The sequence below is a fragment of the Camarhynchus parvulus genome, chromosome 17 (assembly GCF_901933205.1).
Source record: "Camarhynchus parvulus chromosome 17, STF_HiC, whole genome shotgun sequence".
Lineage (NCBI taxonomy): Eukaryota > Metazoa > Chordata > Aves > Passeriformes > Thraupidae > Camarhynchus > Camarhynchus parvulus.
In genome coordinates this window covers 809,771-826,789 of record NC_044587.1, presented here as the reverse complement: position 1 = coordinate 826,789, position 17,019 = coordinate 809,771, and the positions used below count along the sequence as shown (strand labels likewise).

At 44.7% G+C, this 17,019-nt stretch overlaps 1 protein-coding gene across 2 annotated transcripts; it reads left to right on the top strand.

The window, feature by feature from the left end:
- Positions 1-709: 709 nt before the first annotated feature.
- GOLGA1 (golgin A1) lies at positions 710-16,839 on the top strand. Of its 2 annotated transcripts, none has more exons than XM_030961783.1 (23): positions 710-770; positions 1,130-1,443; positions 2,863-2,953; positions 3,766-3,840; positions 4,327-4,424; positions 4,935-4,967; positions 5,485-5,613; positions 5,883-6,052; positions 6,429-6,540; positions 6,664-6,759; positions 6,978-7,103; positions 7,929-8,024; positions 8,464-8,559; positions 8,818-8,970; positions 9,200-9,295; positions 10,014-10,103; positions 10,910-11,012; positions 11,282-11,439; positions 11,605-11,766; positions 12,255-12,314; positions 12,838-13,002; positions 13,186-13,272; positions 14,091-16,839. In XM_030961783.1, exons 2-23 carry the CDS (start codon positions 1,309-1,311, stop codon positions 14,169-14,171), a joined length of 2,412 nt encoding a protein of 803 aa, XP_030817643.1. In that variant the 5' UTR covers positions 710-770; positions 1,130-1,308; the 3' UTR covers positions 14,172-16,839. The 2 variants fall into 2 exon arrangements, with proteins under 2 accessions (XP_030817643.1, XP_030817642.1); XM_030961782.1 differs by having other exon boundaries at positions 12,838-13,008.
- Positions 16,840-17,019: the final 180 nt, after the last annotated feature.

Genomic DNA, 17,019 nt, shown 5'->3' with positions numbered 1-17,019 from the left:
ATATAGAGATATATAAATAAACTTTTTTTGGAGCAAATGGACTTTTTTGCAAGGGATCTGTAATCGCCAAAGCAGTGTGATGCCAGAAAGCGACTCTGCCGTTGTTCGGGGAGAGAAGGAGCGTGTTTGTGTTTCTGCTGGACACTGCGGGGAGAAGCGAACCGCGATGGACCCGGGCCCTGCCGCCTGTCCCGCTCCGGCCGGGCACCACCGACCAGCGCCAGCCCCGCGTCCCGCTCGTCGCCACCTTTCCAGCCTTTCCAGAGACTTTGGAGCAGATTTCCGTTCGCTTTTGTCCCCGCCGCGCCGGGGCCGCTCCCGCCCGGTGTTCGCGGTTGTGCCGTGTCCGAGCCGTTCTCTGTCCCTGTCCCGGCCGCCGCCCCGGCCCCGCCGGCGGACTGTGCTGTCAATAAACTGTGATAAACGCTCGTACCGAGGCGCCTGCTCCGCTCCGGGCGGGGACTGCGGGAGGGAGGAGCGGGGCTGAGGGACGAGCCGGGCAGGGAGAGGAGGGAGAGGAGCGGGGCTGAGGGACGAGCCGGGCAGGGAGAGGAGCGGGGGGAACGGGGGCGGAGCTCGGGCTGAGGGCGGAGCGGCGCTGAGGGAGGAGCTCGGTCGGAGGGCGGAGCGGGCCCGGGGGCGGAGCGGAGCGGGCCCGGGGGCGGAGCGGGGCCGGCGCCGCTTCCGCCCCGCGCGGCGCTTCCGGGTCGGCGGTGTCCGGGAAAGCGGCGGCGGCCGCGGGACCGGCGAGGCCCGGCCGGGCATGGGCGGTGAGGAGCGAGGGGATGGAGGACCGGGAGAGGAGGGGGCAGCCGGGCCGGGGCCGCGGGGGAGCGGCGGTGACAGGCCCTCGGTGCCTCGGAGCAGAGCAGCCTCCGCGGGCCGGGCCGGGCCGGGCCGGGCCGGGCCGGGCCGGGCCGGGCTGGGCTGGGCTGAGGGGACCCGCCCGGGCCCCGTCCCCGCCGCCGTTTGGGGCCGTTGGTTTGGGGCTTTAACGGATTCTGCTCCGGGAGATCCGATTTTTTAACGTGCTGTAACAGATGCGATGTGAAAAGGCTTTCTGTTACCTTTAAATGGTCCATGCTGGTGGGGTTTTTTAGTGTGGAACCCATTTCTGTTTGATTTGCAGGTACTGCCAGGCCTTGAGGGCTTCAGTGGCGCTGGAAATGCAGTAAACCAGTGCATGAGGCTCAGAATTCAGTCTCAGCGTTTGGAGGCTTTAGACAAGAGTATCAGCGTATTAAACGTTGGCGGTCTGAAGGTGGCTTTCTGAAGGACCTGGATATTTCAGGGCTGTAGAGCAGTAAAATGTTTGCCAAATTGAAGAAGAAGATCGCGGAGGAGGCAGCGGTGGCTCCCCGGCCCGGAGGAAATGCCCGCATGCCCAGGTCTGTCAGCAAGGAATCGATCACGTCTGTGGGAGCAGACTCCGGAGACGACTTTGTGAGTTACACCTTGCTTTGAAATCTCCGTTCTCTGACAGTATTTTTATTACGGTTTTGCAGACAACCATTTAAAGTCTGGTGTGTGATTTGAAAACGTGCTGTGGTGTCTTTGTAAGCGTATCTCCTAATGCATAAATGCATCATTAGCTTGAGTGAAATTAAATATTGAAGAGAAAACGTTTGTTAAGCATAGCAGTTGCCAGGAGGCTTCTATTCCCATGTAAACAGTTTTCATTTTACCTCTGGGCTTGCTAAGGTGCTCTTCCTACCTGAAACATTGTATATGTCTCTACTGAAAATGTGTGCAGTGTTGTTGCAAACCAAAGTCAAAACCATTGCAGTTCCTCTCTTTCACGATAAAACATTGTTTAAACAAGTGGTGAAGTTCCAGGAGCGCATGGGTTAAGTGAGACCCTGGAATGCTCTGGCACCTGTGCCCGGGGTGGCTGGCTGTCACATTTCTGAAAGCCTGGATTAAGGCAGTGTCACCCCACTGCTGGAGCCAGCAGGACCCACTGCACAGCCAGCAGCAAGTCTGTTTGGCGTCTGCAGAGTGAAGAACTTGTTTACACAGTTAGGCTTTAAATAATTTTTTTGAAGCTCAGCTGAAATTTCAGTTGTGTTAAGCAGGAGGTTGGAGCTCCTAATGTTTAAATACATGTTATAGTGGAAATATATTAGTCTTGTGTTTTTCTGAGTTTTTTTTCTTTAGCACTTAGGAAATTCTCATGTAGAAATTCTCTTTGCCATCTAGCAAGTTTGTGAAACAGAAAACAAATACTGGCAAACAAATAATGAATTGGCAAAACAAAACAATGAAATAATGAAACGGCAAAACAAGAAATGAATTTGAGTGGTTGTCAGAAAACCTCCAAGAGTTAGTTGTTTTATCAATATTCGTTTAACTGCTCTTGCTGTTGACTTTTATGGAGCAAAACCCACCAGAGGACTCATAAGTCAGTTATGCAGCAGATTTTGTGTGGACAAATTGCTGCATCAGGGCTTCAGTGAGTTTATCCCACGTGAAAAGCATTACTGCTTCTCTTCTAATTACTTTGATTTTCAGGACTCTCTCTTTGACCTTTCCTGGTGCCTGTGCTGTGGAGCCTGATTTCCTCCCCCTCAGTGATTCTACTGCCCCATCTCCTCAGTGACAGTTTGGACAAACAGGTCCCAGCCCCAGCTCCTTCCCAAGCCTCGTGCTCTGGGGAGCAGGCAGCCTGGCACTACTGAGCCTTGCTGGTTTTCTCCTTCAGCATTTCTAACACATTCTGCTGTGCTAGTACAATTTTCCCCTCTATGGGAAAAAACAAGTGCTGTTCCTAGGCAGGAGAGTGGTTATTATCCCAGACCTAATGTATGGCAGGATCACTCTTCCTGAATTTTGTAAGTTATAGAGTGTTGCTTTTCTCCCAAGGCTTCTGATGGAAGCAGCTCCAGAGAGGATCTTTCATCCCAGTTGTTAAGAAGAAATGAACAAATTAGAAAACTGGAGGTGAAGCTATCTGGTATGTGCCCTCATACATATAAAACTTGTTATCTTAGCAAATGTTTTCCTTTGAATTTACATGGTTTAATTTATTAAAAATACATGGGGTTAGGGTCTTTTGAAAATTGATTTGTAGCAGCCCTGTTGATTGACAAGAAGGGAGCATCCAGCATCATTAATTTTTTATGAAGGCCACTGGGTCTTTGCTGATTTCAACAATACATTTTTGTGATTGCTTGGAACAGCTGGGATGGCTTTCTGTCCCATGTTGCAAACAGCATCTGTCCCCACTTGTGTGTATGGTTTGTTTCTGATAGGATCTGAGCTTTCTGACAGTAACACAGTGCCATCCTTAAAGAAGTGGGCTTGGAAATGAAGGAGAAACAAAGAATTCAACATAAAACAGTCCTGGGTTTTTTCTTTCTAATTCCTTGTTAGAATTAGGGTTTTTTCTTTTGCCCTGCAGTGCCAGATACCTTTCCTGAGCAGAGTGAAATGTATCACTGTTCTGGGATGAAGTAAAAAGGGAGGGACAGTTGTTCATTCTCTGGTTCTGCTCTTGTCTGTGTGACTGACACCCTGGGACAGGCCCTTCTGTTTGTGCCAACCCTGTGGACAGTACAGAGCTATTTGCTTGTGTTCATTGTTGTGGTCACCCAAGTTTTCCTCAGCAGGAATGATTTTCTGATTGAGAAAATCATTGTCATTTGCCACTCATCCTCTTTTCTTTTTTTTTTCTTTCTTTTTTTTTTTTATTTTTGTGTTACCCTAAAAATGTCCTTCCCCAATGTCTGTCCATTCCTGGTCTGTTCTTCTCCCTCCTCACACAAGATTATGCTGATCAGATCCGAAATCTGCAGAAGATAAAAGAGAAGCTTGAAAATGCATTAGAAAAGCATCAGGATTGTACGTATTTTTCTTTTTTTCCTTTTTGTTCAGTTGAAAATTGCTGTGGTTGGAAGGAAAGAGGTTTGGCGTACAGGTGTGCTAATGATTTCCTTCCAAACTGTGCACCTCTGTAGTGTGAACAATTAGAGCACAAGTTTTTTAAAGTTATTTACAGCATAAAAAGCAGCAGCAGTGTGTTGAATGAAGTTGTTACTATGCTCCTTCTGCCAAATTTTGGGGCTCACATGCAGGAAAGACCTTTTGGAAACCTGCAGCTTTGTTCTAATCCAGCAAGGAGCAGTATCCCTGTCTGCTGTTAGCTTTGGCCCTTTGCCAGCCTGCAAGCAGTGTGAGGGAATGAGTAGCACAGTGCTAGTGGTACAGTCAAGATGGGGCTAATTACTTGCAGAAGAAGCTCTTTAAAGTTATAAATAACTTACAGGAAAGTGAGAAGTAATTTTAAAAGATGAGTTTTTAATATAGCTGGTGGTTCTCTGTTGATAGCCTCCATGAGGAAGTTTCAGGAGCAGAATGAAGCTCATCAGGCTAGTCGAGCCAAGATGGCTGAAGGAATGGCTTTGGCCTTGGAAAAAAAGGACAAGGTAAGAGAGCTTGAGCAGGACTTGAGACTCTCATGACCCTGATATTTTAAGTAGGTGTTACTATTAATTAAAATAATTGTTCAGCCCTGTGTGTGAGTGTGCCAGCACTGAGGGAAGGAGGGAGTGCTGAGCTCAGTGCCAGGAATGGTGCAGGACTTGTCACTGCTCAGACTGTTCCGACTGGTTTTAACAAGAGCCCACAGAAATTCCTAATGAAAGGTTAAGCTTGTGCTTGGATAAGATTCAATGGCAGTAGGCCTGTTGTCGCATTTATTTTACTTGCATAAAACTTATGTGTTCGGGTAGCATGAACGATTCCTCAGCCTTTATTCAAGCACTGGCTGTTACTGTACTGCTGCTGATTATTTTTTAATCATTACCAAAGCTTAGTATCTGCTAACAGTACAAATTCTTTTTATTTTTCTTTTTTTTTAACCATAATTGCTGTCCTTGAAAGTCTGCAAATAGATTTTGATATCTTTTTTTCTCCTTTCTTTCTTTCTTGTTCAGGAGTGGATGGAAAAACTCGCTCAAGTTGAAAAGGTAATTAACCTTGGATGTTTTTCTCAGGGGGTGTAGTGTACTCTGTGTGTATTTGCAAACACCATCCTGCACACTTCCAACTCTATCAGAGCTCAACTCGTTCAGCCCTTTTTTTATTTGGTCTTCGTTCAGTGGGAGAGGCCAATCATTTGCTTTTTGTTACCAGCCCAAATGCTTGGGGAGGTCTTGCTGGATTTATTTTTCAGCAGGAAAGTAAAGAATGATGGGTTGTGATGGGAAAGTTGTTCTTCTGTAAGGTGGAACATTGTCCATTTTTAAGACTTCAGCTTAGATAGTCATTGGTGGCATTGTAATGAATTCAGATTTCTTTTTTTTTTTTTTTGGAGTTTGGTAATTTTCACTATGACATGAATCTGAAAGGATTTCTAGTTCTGTATGGAGCACCATCAGGAGATGTATGGCTGCAAGACAAGATTTCTTTCTCAGAGAGTTTACCTGAACTCCCATTAACTTGACATGAGCATACAGATATCCTTTGGTTCTGTTCATTTATCAGGAAAAAAAAATGCTTCAAACACAGTTACAAGAAATGAGGGAGCAGAGTTTGAACCTTTTCCAAAAACGAGATGAAATCGATGAACTGGAGGGCTTTCAGCAGCAGGAAATTGCCAAAGTTAAACACATGGTAAGAATATTTTCAACTTTTTATTTCCTAAACTTTTTACTAGGATATTAAGTTAGTGGTAGCCCAGCATACATTTTTTCAGCCTTTGTGCTTGTACACAGATTTGGTTAGTGTCAAAATCCTAACAGTAGGTACTGAACACAGTATTACATAGTTTATTATCTCACTTAATTCAGCCCACAAATTAGTGAAACAGGCCGGTTTCAGTGAAAAGGTTTATCAGTGTTACTGGTCATCTGTAATGCCAAAGATAATCCTCTAATGTTCAGCTTTTGCAAAAGGAAGAGTGTCTGAGCAGAGCGGAGCAGGAGCTGGCGGCGCGAGCGCAGGAGCTGAGCCAGGCGGCAGCGGAGCTGCAGGAGGCCAGGGCCAAGGCCTCGGGGCTCAGCAGGGACCTCCAGGACTTGCAGCAGCAGCTCCTGCAGTTGCAGGCTCACAGGTATGGAGCTGAGCGTTTCACAGGAGCAGTGGATGTGTTTCCCCTCTATTTTTACTTCATGCTCACTTTGTCTCTTTGGAAGAGTCTATATATGTAGTGAGTTGACTGAATTTTTGCCTCTGCTATGGCCATGGGGATGTAAATGCCAAGCCAATGATAGTAATACCTTTTTTGTAAATTACTTTCTTTTTTCATAGTTTGAATGCTTAACTGTCACTTTTTTTAAAATGTATAATCAAGCAGTGATTGATGATGGTGGCTGGTTTTAGGACAAGAAAATTTTGTTGATGTCCATTTTCATAAGCAGCAGAATTATCTGCTAAAGATTATTTTTCTGGAATGGTATGTCACTTGTTTTTATTCTCTTTCTGTGAAGAGATGAACTAATGACAGCTGAGACAAATGCAGAAAATAAGATCACTGCTCTGGAGTTAAGAGAACAGGAGCTACAAACTGTCATTCAGCATCTTTCTGTAGACTTGCAAAATGTAAGTTTGAGCCAAGTGAGATTTGATTCAAAGAGCTCCATGTCTGCAGAAGTTAGATTAGATATCAGTTATGTGGTGTTGGAAATCTAAGTTTCAAAGTAAGTAATTTCTCAAAATGTTTAGGCTCGAGTGGCTGGTTCTGGTTGTGAGAAGAGACTGGAAATGTTACAAGTGGAGCATGAATCTCTGAAGGTGGAATATGAGCAGCAGAAGCAAAAGGTGAGGTGCTTTCAGATGCATGTGCTGCTCCTGGTGTGCACATTTGGGTAATGTACAACTTTGTGTAGTTGGAAGTTTGGTGTCCAGAGGTATTCCAGGATCAAATAGTCTTTTTAAATAGGACTTTCCTTGCTATTGGCATTTCCAAAAGTCAAACCACATCAAATCAGCTGAAAGCTTCATTACAAAAAAGATTCTGTGATTTCTCATTCTCACAGATGGCTTTTGAACTTGCTGAGAGAGACAGACTTACTGAACAGCTGCAGGAAAAGGTGTCTTCCCTGGAAAAAAAGCTAGAAAGAAATCTCTCAGGAGATGAACATGTGCAGGAGCTGCTCAAAGAGGTAATTAAACAGTTAAAGGCTGCTTAGAGGTACAGTATTAGTGAGTTGTTTGTTTTGGGTTTTTAGGTCTTACATTGCATCTCACCCATGCAAAGAAAGCTGCTGATGTCACACAGCCACGTTTGTCCTGCAGTGTGTTTTGGCACACTGTGCTGGGCAGAACATGTGGGTGGCTGCACTGAGCCTGTTTGTGTAGGTCCTGCACAGATGTCTGTGTTGGCCTCTCTGCATTGTCTGTTTGGGCACTGCATCTGACTGCTTAGAAGGAAGAGAGCAGCTTTCTGCCATCCCCTCAGGAGGTGGGACAATTTGGGAGTTTTTCTAATTAATCCTCACAAACACAGTGAATGCTTTTCCTTGTTCTTTGGCAAGGCATGGGGCAGGGAGGAGAACTGTTTGCACATAGGTGTGCAAACAGAATGTTGTATGCTGAAAGCCTCAGCCTCAGAAGTGCTGAACAACAGCTGGAAACAGAAACTTAGCTGTGGTTAATCCTTTTTTTCTCATTGCTTCTTGATCTCTTTCTCAAGCACGGATGCTCCTGCTCAGAGTCAGCCTGGAGCAATGTTTCCCCAGCTGGGTCTTGGGGATGTTTGCTTTTCCCTGGTCAGGGTGCCTACAGTCACATCATCCCTCTGTTGCTGTGACAAAAGAATTTGGCTCAGTAAACTCAAGGCAGTTTAAAGTTATCTAGACATGTTAAAACATTCTGTCCCATTTTAGTTTGACCTTATAAGTGAAATAAGAAGGAAAATTTTTATTACTCCCCCAACTTACGTCTTTGTCCATCCTTGCTCATGTTCTTCACCTCAATGTAACCTTCAGAAAGCTGTTCTTGAGCAGAGGCTGGAGGAGAGCAGGCAGCAGGTACTGACAGACAGGACACAGCACAGCCAGGCTCTGAACCAGCTGGAAACGCAGGTGAGCAGTTTCTAATTTCACCACAGATTCCCACTCTTTCCATCCTCTATGCCCTACTCCTCCTCCCCTCACTGCACTCCCTGCCAAAGGTGAGACTGCACATTTAATCACATTTAGTCTTGAAAGGAGAATAACTGATCAGTGTCTCTGGGCATCTCCCTACTTCATGGATGGAGGAGGGCCTAGAAGTGAAGACAGAGGTTTTGTGCAGATCCTCCCTGTAGTAAGAAACAAGTAACTCAGGTGCAAGCACTGCTGGGGCAGTGCTGTGGTGAAGAATTTCTAAAACCTGCATGTCTCAAATAGGCAGCCTCTCTATCTCTGTGGCTTCAGGGATTTAATATTTACCTTCCCCTCCTGGGCCACTCTGTACTATGCAAACTTTTTAAATAACATAGATGCCAATGGATAAGGAATTTAATTAATGGTGTAATTTTAGAATAAAGAACTGGAAGAGAAACTACGGATTGCAACAGAAACATTGAAAAAGAGCAAAGAAGCAGCTGCAGACCAGGATCTGAAGATCCAGAAGCTGGTGAGTCTCCTGCATGTTTCCCTGACCAGTAACAGATCAGTCTTCAACATCCCCAGAGACAATCACTTCTCTGTTTTGTTATTCAAGTGTTTGTTTTCTTGCTGTTTGTCTGCTGAGCTCCAGTCTGTGAGTACATGACGCTGCTGCCAAAGGAATAGTGTTCCTCAGTTTGAGAGTGTCTCATGGAATGGTGTCTGATCTTGTCAGAATGATGTCAAAATACCATTCTATTAATGTGGTCTTCTTTATTCTCTTAAGCAAACTGATCTAGAGGAGGAAAGAAAACACCTGCAGCAACAGATTTTAAGTGAAAAACATCAGTATGATGAGAAAGTTACTGGGCTGGAGTCTCAGATTGCTGCTCTTGAAAAAGCTTGGGAATTGGATAAAACAACAACTCAGCACAGGATTGTAAGTACAGAAACTGTCTGGTGGGTTGTGAGAGTCTTCACAACATGATTTTAACACAGCTTGTAGAGCTTGCTTGTTGTCTGAATGTTTTTATTCAGCACTCCTGGCATTATAATAGAAGATATCATACTTTGAGGCACTAAATATGAGCAAAACATTAGATGTGTTTAATTGTTTAAACAAAGCATTAGAATAATTGTACTGTGTATTTAAACACTTTATTTTACAGAGCCAATTGGAAAAGGAGAATGAAAACCTCAAGGGAAGCAAAGAAGGGTATGAGAGTTCATTAAAACAACAAGAGTCTGAACTGAATAGGCTAAAGGTAAGGGCTGGATGGGCACTGGCATTGTCTTGGGACAGAGCTCAGGCTGGGGAGCAGCAAACACCACTGAGGGTTACATTCAGTGCTTGGAGGCCTGTTCTGTTCAGGTTGCAGGTACTTGGGGCTGTAAATCATCTCTGGTACTCAGCAGAAATGTGTTTGAGAAGCATTACAAAGGACTGACCCTTTTTTGAACCAGAATGCTTGGGTCTGCCTAAATCAGGCAGAAATAATACATTCCCATATTGTCAGGGATGTGAAGAGCTTTGAAATCCTGTTAGCAGTAGTGAATACAGAATGGTTCAACATGAGATTCCACTCAAAGTGTTCAAACCAAAAGGTTAAAAACTTAAATTAGTTGGGTGTTTACAGTTTATCCAATTTTGACTGTGATTTGAGATGGTTGAAATTTTTTTCATAGCTAGTCCTGGATGCACAATTGGAATAAAGATCTGTTGTAGCAAGGAGCTACTTCTTTGTAATAGAGACTTCAAGCTGAAAGATCTTGTAAGCATTGGGTTTTTTGGGTTCTTACATCAGTTCTGTGTTGCTCTTGCATATGCAGAGAACAGCAGTCAGTAAAACAAACCTAACTCATTTGGAAATTGTAGTGTGTCAGAACACTTTAATTGTAGTCCTAGTAGATTTGGAGTTAAAGATGAGAGACTGACTTGATTTAATTGTCTCACATAACCTCTCAATTAATTCTGGTTTGCAGAATGAGATGAGCAGCAGAGAAACTGTCAGTGTGGAAATTGCCAAAGCATTGGAAGAAACAAGGAAACAGAGAGAGGAATTACAGCAGCAGGTTGGTTAATAATGACTATTTTAAAATGTATTTGAAATGTCCCAACCTTTCAAAGAGTGGACTAGGTTTGGATTTATTTATCCTAACATTCAAGACCCTTGGTCAGAATCATATCCACAGCATGTGAGACAGAAGTGGTTGCCTCAGTAAACCTGAGACTGTTTCAGAGCCCTGTCATCTGTGAGGTGTTACTGTCTCAGTGCACTGGCCATGGGGAGCCTCTGACATCTGGCAGCTTCTTTGAGAGAAACCTGTTTGTTCTGGTTAGTTCCTTTCAGTGCTGTGTCACATCTGGGTTCCTCCAGAGCAGGGCAGTGGTAAAACTGTACATTTCCTCACAGGGAGGAGCTTGTATCCAGTACCAAATGTCAGTTCTAGGTAGTCTCATTTTGCTCTTCCTGTTTAAAAAAATAGTGGATAATGTGAGCTTGTGTTTGCTTAAAGCAGGAACTGTCAACTGAGCCAGTTTGACTGGAGTTAGTCCCATCTTTTGGTTTCTTTATTCTTCTGGGACGGCTGGAGATCTGTGCTTGCTGGGCCAGATCTGTAGAAGTAGAAGGGGTGTAAGGCCATCTCCTGTTTTGCTCAGGGGCCTTGCAGCTGCCACAGGCTGGCTGTGACAATCTGATGGTGGCACAGAAACCAAGTGGGTTTAGCTCTTCCAGTAATAACTTCAGTGCTTGTTCCTGAGGGCAGCATTGTGGAGGTGATGCCTGCTGGGCCTCTGAAGGATGTTGGACCTTTCAACACCCCCTTCCTGTTTTATATCTTTCATGACTTCTGTTCATTGTTTTCCTGCTTTGAAGGTTTCACATCTGAATACCCTAATAAAGGAGAAAGACCAGCTGATTGATGAAAAATGTGATCTGCTGCTAAAACAGAAGGAAGAACTGAACCAACTCAGTCAAGGTTAGACCAAATGAGTCTACTGCTTCCCAGACAACTTAAATAGAGTCTCTAGTTCTGGTCTTACCTGGTAGATTGTAATTTTTCTAGTTTTCTCTTCCATATTTAATCTTTTAGCATTTTCAAAACAGTTTATTGTTCACTAACAATTGGACAGTCTCTCTTCTGTCTTTGTCTCTCCCCTGGCTTTCTGTCTTCATGACAGACCAAATGGATTAGAATCTCCCATCTGATGTGCAGCACTGATACTAAGCAGGTCTCTCCTTTCCCAGACCATGAAGCTGTCTTGCTGCAGGTGCACCAGTTACAGCTGGACATAGAAGCAAGGCAGAGCCAAGCAGTGGAGATAGAGGAAACAGCAAGAAAAGAAATTGATGAGCTGAAGCTGCAGGTACAGGAGTGCCTGTTGGCCAGAGAGCATGAGAAAAACGTGAGTTCAAATCCATTCTCTCAGGAAAAGAGGGAAAAGAGGGAGGTGGGCAGGAGCCCCCCAGTTCTGTCCTACCTGGACAACCAGAAAGAAGTCTGGGTTTCTCCCTGGGGAGTGTTCTTGGGCTACAAATGTCATGATATCTCTCCATGTTTATTTCTGTAGGTTTTAGAGCTGGAGGAATCAACGAGGGCCTTGAACAATGAGCATTTGCCTTCTCCAGAAAACTCTGTGGTGGAACAGAACGGACAGGTGGCAGCTGCAGATGTTGTTCAACTTCAGAAGGATAACAGAGAGCTGGAACAGCAAATTGCTGAGAAAAACAAGGTGAACAGAAACAACTGGTAGTCTTTCCCTTTTTAATTAGGAAGCCAAGTAGTTGGTGCTGCCCGTGCTGCAGCCTTAAAAGGACAGGCCTGTTCCATTTCAATCCAGTATGCTGTGAGTAAATGCTTTTCTCTGGATTGCACAAGTATCTCCCAACCATGAATAAAAACTGCAGCAAGAGCTGCATGAATCCTGATGTATTTTGGCAGAAAGATGCACCCAATGATGCTATTTACAGCTTTCCTGCGGAGCCCTTTGAGTGAATTGGGTTCAGTTGCACGGCGCTGTCACATGAAAGCCCAAGTGTCCTGTCACATGCCTGCTGCTGTGTGCAGCTGGCAAGGCAAGGCTCTCAGGTTGCTTCTTCACAGCTGTCAGAGTTGGTTAATTATCATTTCATTCAGTACTCGTTTGTCATGGGTTTTTCCAGATAGGTGGGGGTCCTGACAATGAGTACTGTGTTACACTCTCCTTTGCTGTGCTTACAGATGATAAAGCAGCTTCAGCAAAGAATGGCAGAACTGAAGAAAACTCTGCAGAAAGAGCTGGTAAGGGTTGTGTGTTTTCAGTCTCTTCGGATGGCACTTGCTGGCAGGTACTTGCACTGTTATTCCAAAAGCTTGACTGCTAACTCCCATTGCATCCCTCTGCAACGGTTTATCTCTCCAAGAAAAAAAAATCTATTTAAAAGAAAATGAACAGAGGTTTTAAAATTGTTGTTTTTGCTCTGATGTTGAAAATTATTCTGAAGAAAGCCCATGTTTGAAAGGTTCAGAGCAGGTTAGTGATAGGAGAAAATTACCAAGGGACAGTTTCCACCATGGAGCTGGTTTGGGTAACGTACACAGAACGCTGACATCAGCCAGCTCCTGTCCTGGAGTGTAGGGAGAGCTGGAGACACTTCTCTGCTGTGACCCCATGAAGGATGAGGAGCTGTTGATGCCCAGTTTGTACCCACCTGTGGGTACAACCCTCTTTAGATATCCTGAGCCCAGACCCCTCCCAGTGTCACGCTAACAGCATCTGCAATGTACTTCTCTTTTTCCTCTGTGGATTTTTATTTTTCTGTAGAAAATAAGGCCTGACAGTGAGGTACCTGAGCTACGTGCAAATTCTGAAGTGCCTAATGCTTCTGTGACTGTCACCAACAACTCTGACTTGAACGACTCCAGGGAGATAAACTTCGAGTACCTTAAACATGTTGTACTAAAGTTCATGTCCTGCAGGGAGTCTGAGGTAAAGGTGCCACTTACCTTCTCTTTCTACATCTGTCTTTCTCTAGAAATTGCCACCTGTCACGTCCTAAGGACACTTCGTACCAATTCCATAATTTTACAATTAAAAAGTGTACAGTGGGGGTGATGAAACAAAATAGCTGACAGCAACATGTTTGGAACAGAACTCTGTGGTTTCTTTCAGGCATTCCATCTCATTAAAGCTGTGTCTGTGTTACTGAATTTTTCACAAGAGGAAGAAAACATGCTCAAAGAAACTCTGGAGTACAAGGTAAGGTGCCATTAGGTGTCATATGTGGTCTCTAATGAGACAATTAAAATTCCTAGATGCTGGGAGATCAGGAAAAGTGTCTTTTTTCCAAATGTTAGGTAGAATAATAAATGTAATTTATTATTAAAAAGTTAGCTGACCGTATGCATGCCAGGAATTGTCCCTTTCAGTGAGGGACATAGCAGCTTTCTGGTGCTCAGAGGAGTTGGAGCACAGCTTTGCCCAATGGACTTGATCTGAGGGGACAAGCTGGGAGCTCCTTGCCCAGAGTCAGTGTTTAACAGCAGGAGCCTAATTCTGGGTTTGTCCTTTTGACACTGGGCTCGGACACCAAGATCTGTATCTCCTTTCCATGGGCTGAGACCTGCATGGCCCTGGCTGTGTGGTGGTTAGGGAATGTTCTGTGAGTGCTGCCTCAGCTCCAGGTCCTGCATCATCCCTGCCCACCCAGGGAGTTGGGATGTTCAGTCTGCAGATGAAGAGATTTCCTCACCATCTGGTTCAGGGAACACTAATGCTACATTGACTAAAGGCACCGTGTTTAAATGACTGTAGAGTTCTAATTTGAAATTATTTTAAAGGAATATATGTAAGTATAATCTTCAGTTATTTTCACCTGTGGGCAGTGGGTGCTGTTCCTTCCAGATCTGATTGTGCAAAGCTGCCTCCCCTCCTTCAGTCTGGAGTCTGGAGCATTCTGATTTATAAATAGGTCTTTCCATCAAATGATGAGAACATGGCCGTGTACCATGTTGTTTCTTTTTCACACCTTGGAGGTGTGACCCCTGTGTGATGTGTGCTGTGCTGTTGTGTCCTAGATGTCCTGGTTTGGGTCAAAGCCATCCCCCAAAGGCAGCATCCGCCCGTCTATCTCGAGCCCAAGGACTCTGTGGCCTTAAGGGAACCCGAAGGCGGCAGGCAGTATCCAGGCACTTCTTTCTGTGAAAAGAATGCTGAACACACTGCTCCAGGTGTGTCTTAATCACTGTCATTGCAGTATTTTGTACAAGAACTTCTGGCTCTGTTTACAAAACTAAAACTGTGCAAGGAGACGTTTTCACTACAGACTGGAACAGCTCTGGGCTGGAGCCGGGAGCACCTGGGTGTCTCTGCTGGGAGCAGCTCCTTGTGCTCAGCACTCCTGGGTCCCTGGCACCAGAGGGTTCTGAGCACCTCGCTGGCAGCAGGGCTTCCAGTTCAGTGTCTTGGGATGCTGATTCCAGCTGCTGTTCCAGGGTGCTGCAGTCCAGTGACTCTGGGCACAGAAAAGCTGCTTGTCTGGCTGTGGGAAGCCAGCAATGAAAAATACGTTGGCAGAACAGTGTTGAGAGTGGGATGGTTTGTAAAGCCTTTCACAGGACAGGAGCAGGAGCTTTAACCAAAAAAGAACTCTGCCTTGCCTTCTAATACTGACATTAACTAATGGTTGGCATTTTTTCATATCACTGTGTAATTTAAGGTGCATTTATCCTGGCCTGCAGCCCTCAAGGCTGCATGTTGATTATTTAATTTGAGAGCACAACTTTAGAGTTGTCTGATTTTACTTTTCTTAAAGAAAAATAATATTTAAAATGGTCTTAATTATAGTACCTAATCCTCAGTCGCCTTTAAAACTAATCCATTAGCCTGTTCCATGGGTTGTTAGCAGTGGGAAAAGGGGTAGGAAACCATTTAAAATTTTTTAAGCTGAGCTCCAGGTATTGTAAATCCACACTGAAAAATACCTTTTATTTAAAAAAAATAAAAATCTAGTTACAAAGGGTGAAGAATGCTGGTACTAAACATTTTGATTAATTTTTTTTCTTCCAAGTCTGCTAGCAACAAATCCTTATAACCAGGATCTGCCTCTTTGGTTGTGGTTTTCTGTACTTCAAATACTGATGCTTAAAAACTGTTATGAATATGTTAACTGTTAACTCCTGACTATTACAGTAAAAGAAATGCTGCTCATGAGGGGATTGAGGGCAAAATTCAACTCTTAGTGAACAAGTTGTGGTTCCAGCAGCTTGTTTTCCTAATAAAATAAGGACAGGGGACCAAAGTGGCACTTCCTCCCTGGAAGCAAAATTTGCCCAGTTATTAACACCACTGCAAAATCTGGATCCAAATGGGAAGCAGCACTAAGTCTGATTCCTGAAAACTGAGACCTGTTTCCAAAAATCTGTGCATGTATGGAGTTCAGTGAGCAGGCTGCAGTTCTGGGAATTCTCTTACAAGTTGATGCTTCTGTTAAATATATTCAGGGCAATTCAAGCTTTCTCCAGTGGAGCTCCAGCAGGAGGTGAATGTGCTGATCCAGAGGATCCAGAGCCTGCTGGTCTCCCAGACAGCCCCACCCCAGACACAGGTACTCCCAGGAGCTGTCACTGGGCACAGGTGCTGCTCCTCACTTAGAGCCAGGTTGGGTTTGTCTGAAGTTAAGAAAACCAACAGAATTTTTTTGGTACACTAAAGTTTGTCCTAACAGTCTTTAGTAATCAGATTCATGGCACTTCCAGACAGGACAGAGCATAGGAAGGTTCAGCCCTGCTCTGCTGTGAAAATAGACAATCAAAAAGTACATTTATTTCAATTGTTTCTCTACTGAGATACAGCGGGGTGGGATAACCCTGGGAAGATTTTATTCTCTGAGATCTTTTCCTTTCTAATGTCCCTTTGCCCTGCCCTGTTTCTGTGGGACCAGGGATCAGGACTCCCTTACACCCCCTGCTCCCTGCTGAATGACTGTTGGGTTTATGCTGATCCTGGCTTCAGAGGTTACTGCTGAACAGGAAAGCAGGACAGGCAGCCTGGAATGGAGTGACAGAGTAAAATCTTATGTTATATATTCACTAACAACTTCAGTTTCAGATCCCAAAGCTCATAAAGGATCAACTACCATAAACTAGTTCTTAAGTGTTGAATTTTCGTTAGGTATCAGAGCAAGACTGGTGTGTATACATGTATTAAAAAGCTAATGCACTTTCCCTTGTCTCAGAACAGTGGTTATACATAATCCTTTCTATCACCATTGGACTTCTTTCCTTCTATGCTGTAAATATGGATTGTATGATGAAACACTATGAAATTTGTGGTGCAATACATTTTGGATCAAACCCCTAATCTTGATTTCTTTCTTTTTATAGTTCTGGTTATCTCCCCTGGGATGTTATAGCTATTTAAAATTGACTTTTAAACCATGACCCAAACCCCACCTTTGCCCAGGGTGAGGATGGGTGTGCCAGCTGTGCTACCAAGGCCTCTCCCAGGGAGTTGTGTCACAATGAGTTGTGCCACTGCTGCTTCCAAAATCACCTCCCACCAGGACCAGCTGCTGCTGCACTCTGAGCAGCTGATGGAAGCGAGGACTGGGTGGAGCTGGGGCTCCCCAGGCAGCTGCTCCTGGGTGCCAAAGGGCAGGGAGCCCTGCCAGAGGGACCAGGGGACAGCCATGGATGCAGGAGTGTCTTCTGCCTGGGCAGAGGACACACTAATACTTAAATCACAAGTCCTGAAGTATCTGCTTGACTTTCTAGCGTGGACAAGAATATAAAAATCAAACTCAGGGTCCTTACTATGTGTTCTATTCACTGCGTCTTACAAGTCTTGATTGGGACAGCTGAGCTTGGTCTCATTCCCTACAGCCAAGACAGAGCTGGATTTGAGGACAAATTCTCTAAGTTGCTGGAGTTAGGAGCAATCCTAAAAGGTGGACACTGGGTTGGACTGGGTTATTGCAGGCCCGCTTTGGAATAAGTGTCAGACTTA

Excerpts from the sequence above, each read along its gene's own strand:
- GOLGA1 (XM_030961782.1), top strand. The coding sequence starts at position 1,309 with ATGTTTGCCAAATTGAAGAAGAAGATCGCGGAGGAGGCAGCGGTGGCT. Across the intron at positions 7,104-7,928 it reads TGCAGGAGCTGCTCAAAGAG|AAAGCTGTTCTTGAGCAGAG; the intron begins GTAATTAAACAG and ends TGTAACCTTCAG. Across the intron at positions 11,767-12,254 it reads AAATTGCTGAGAAAAACAAG|ATGATAAAGCAGCTTCAGCA; the intron begins GTGAACAGAAAC and ends CTGTGCTTACAG.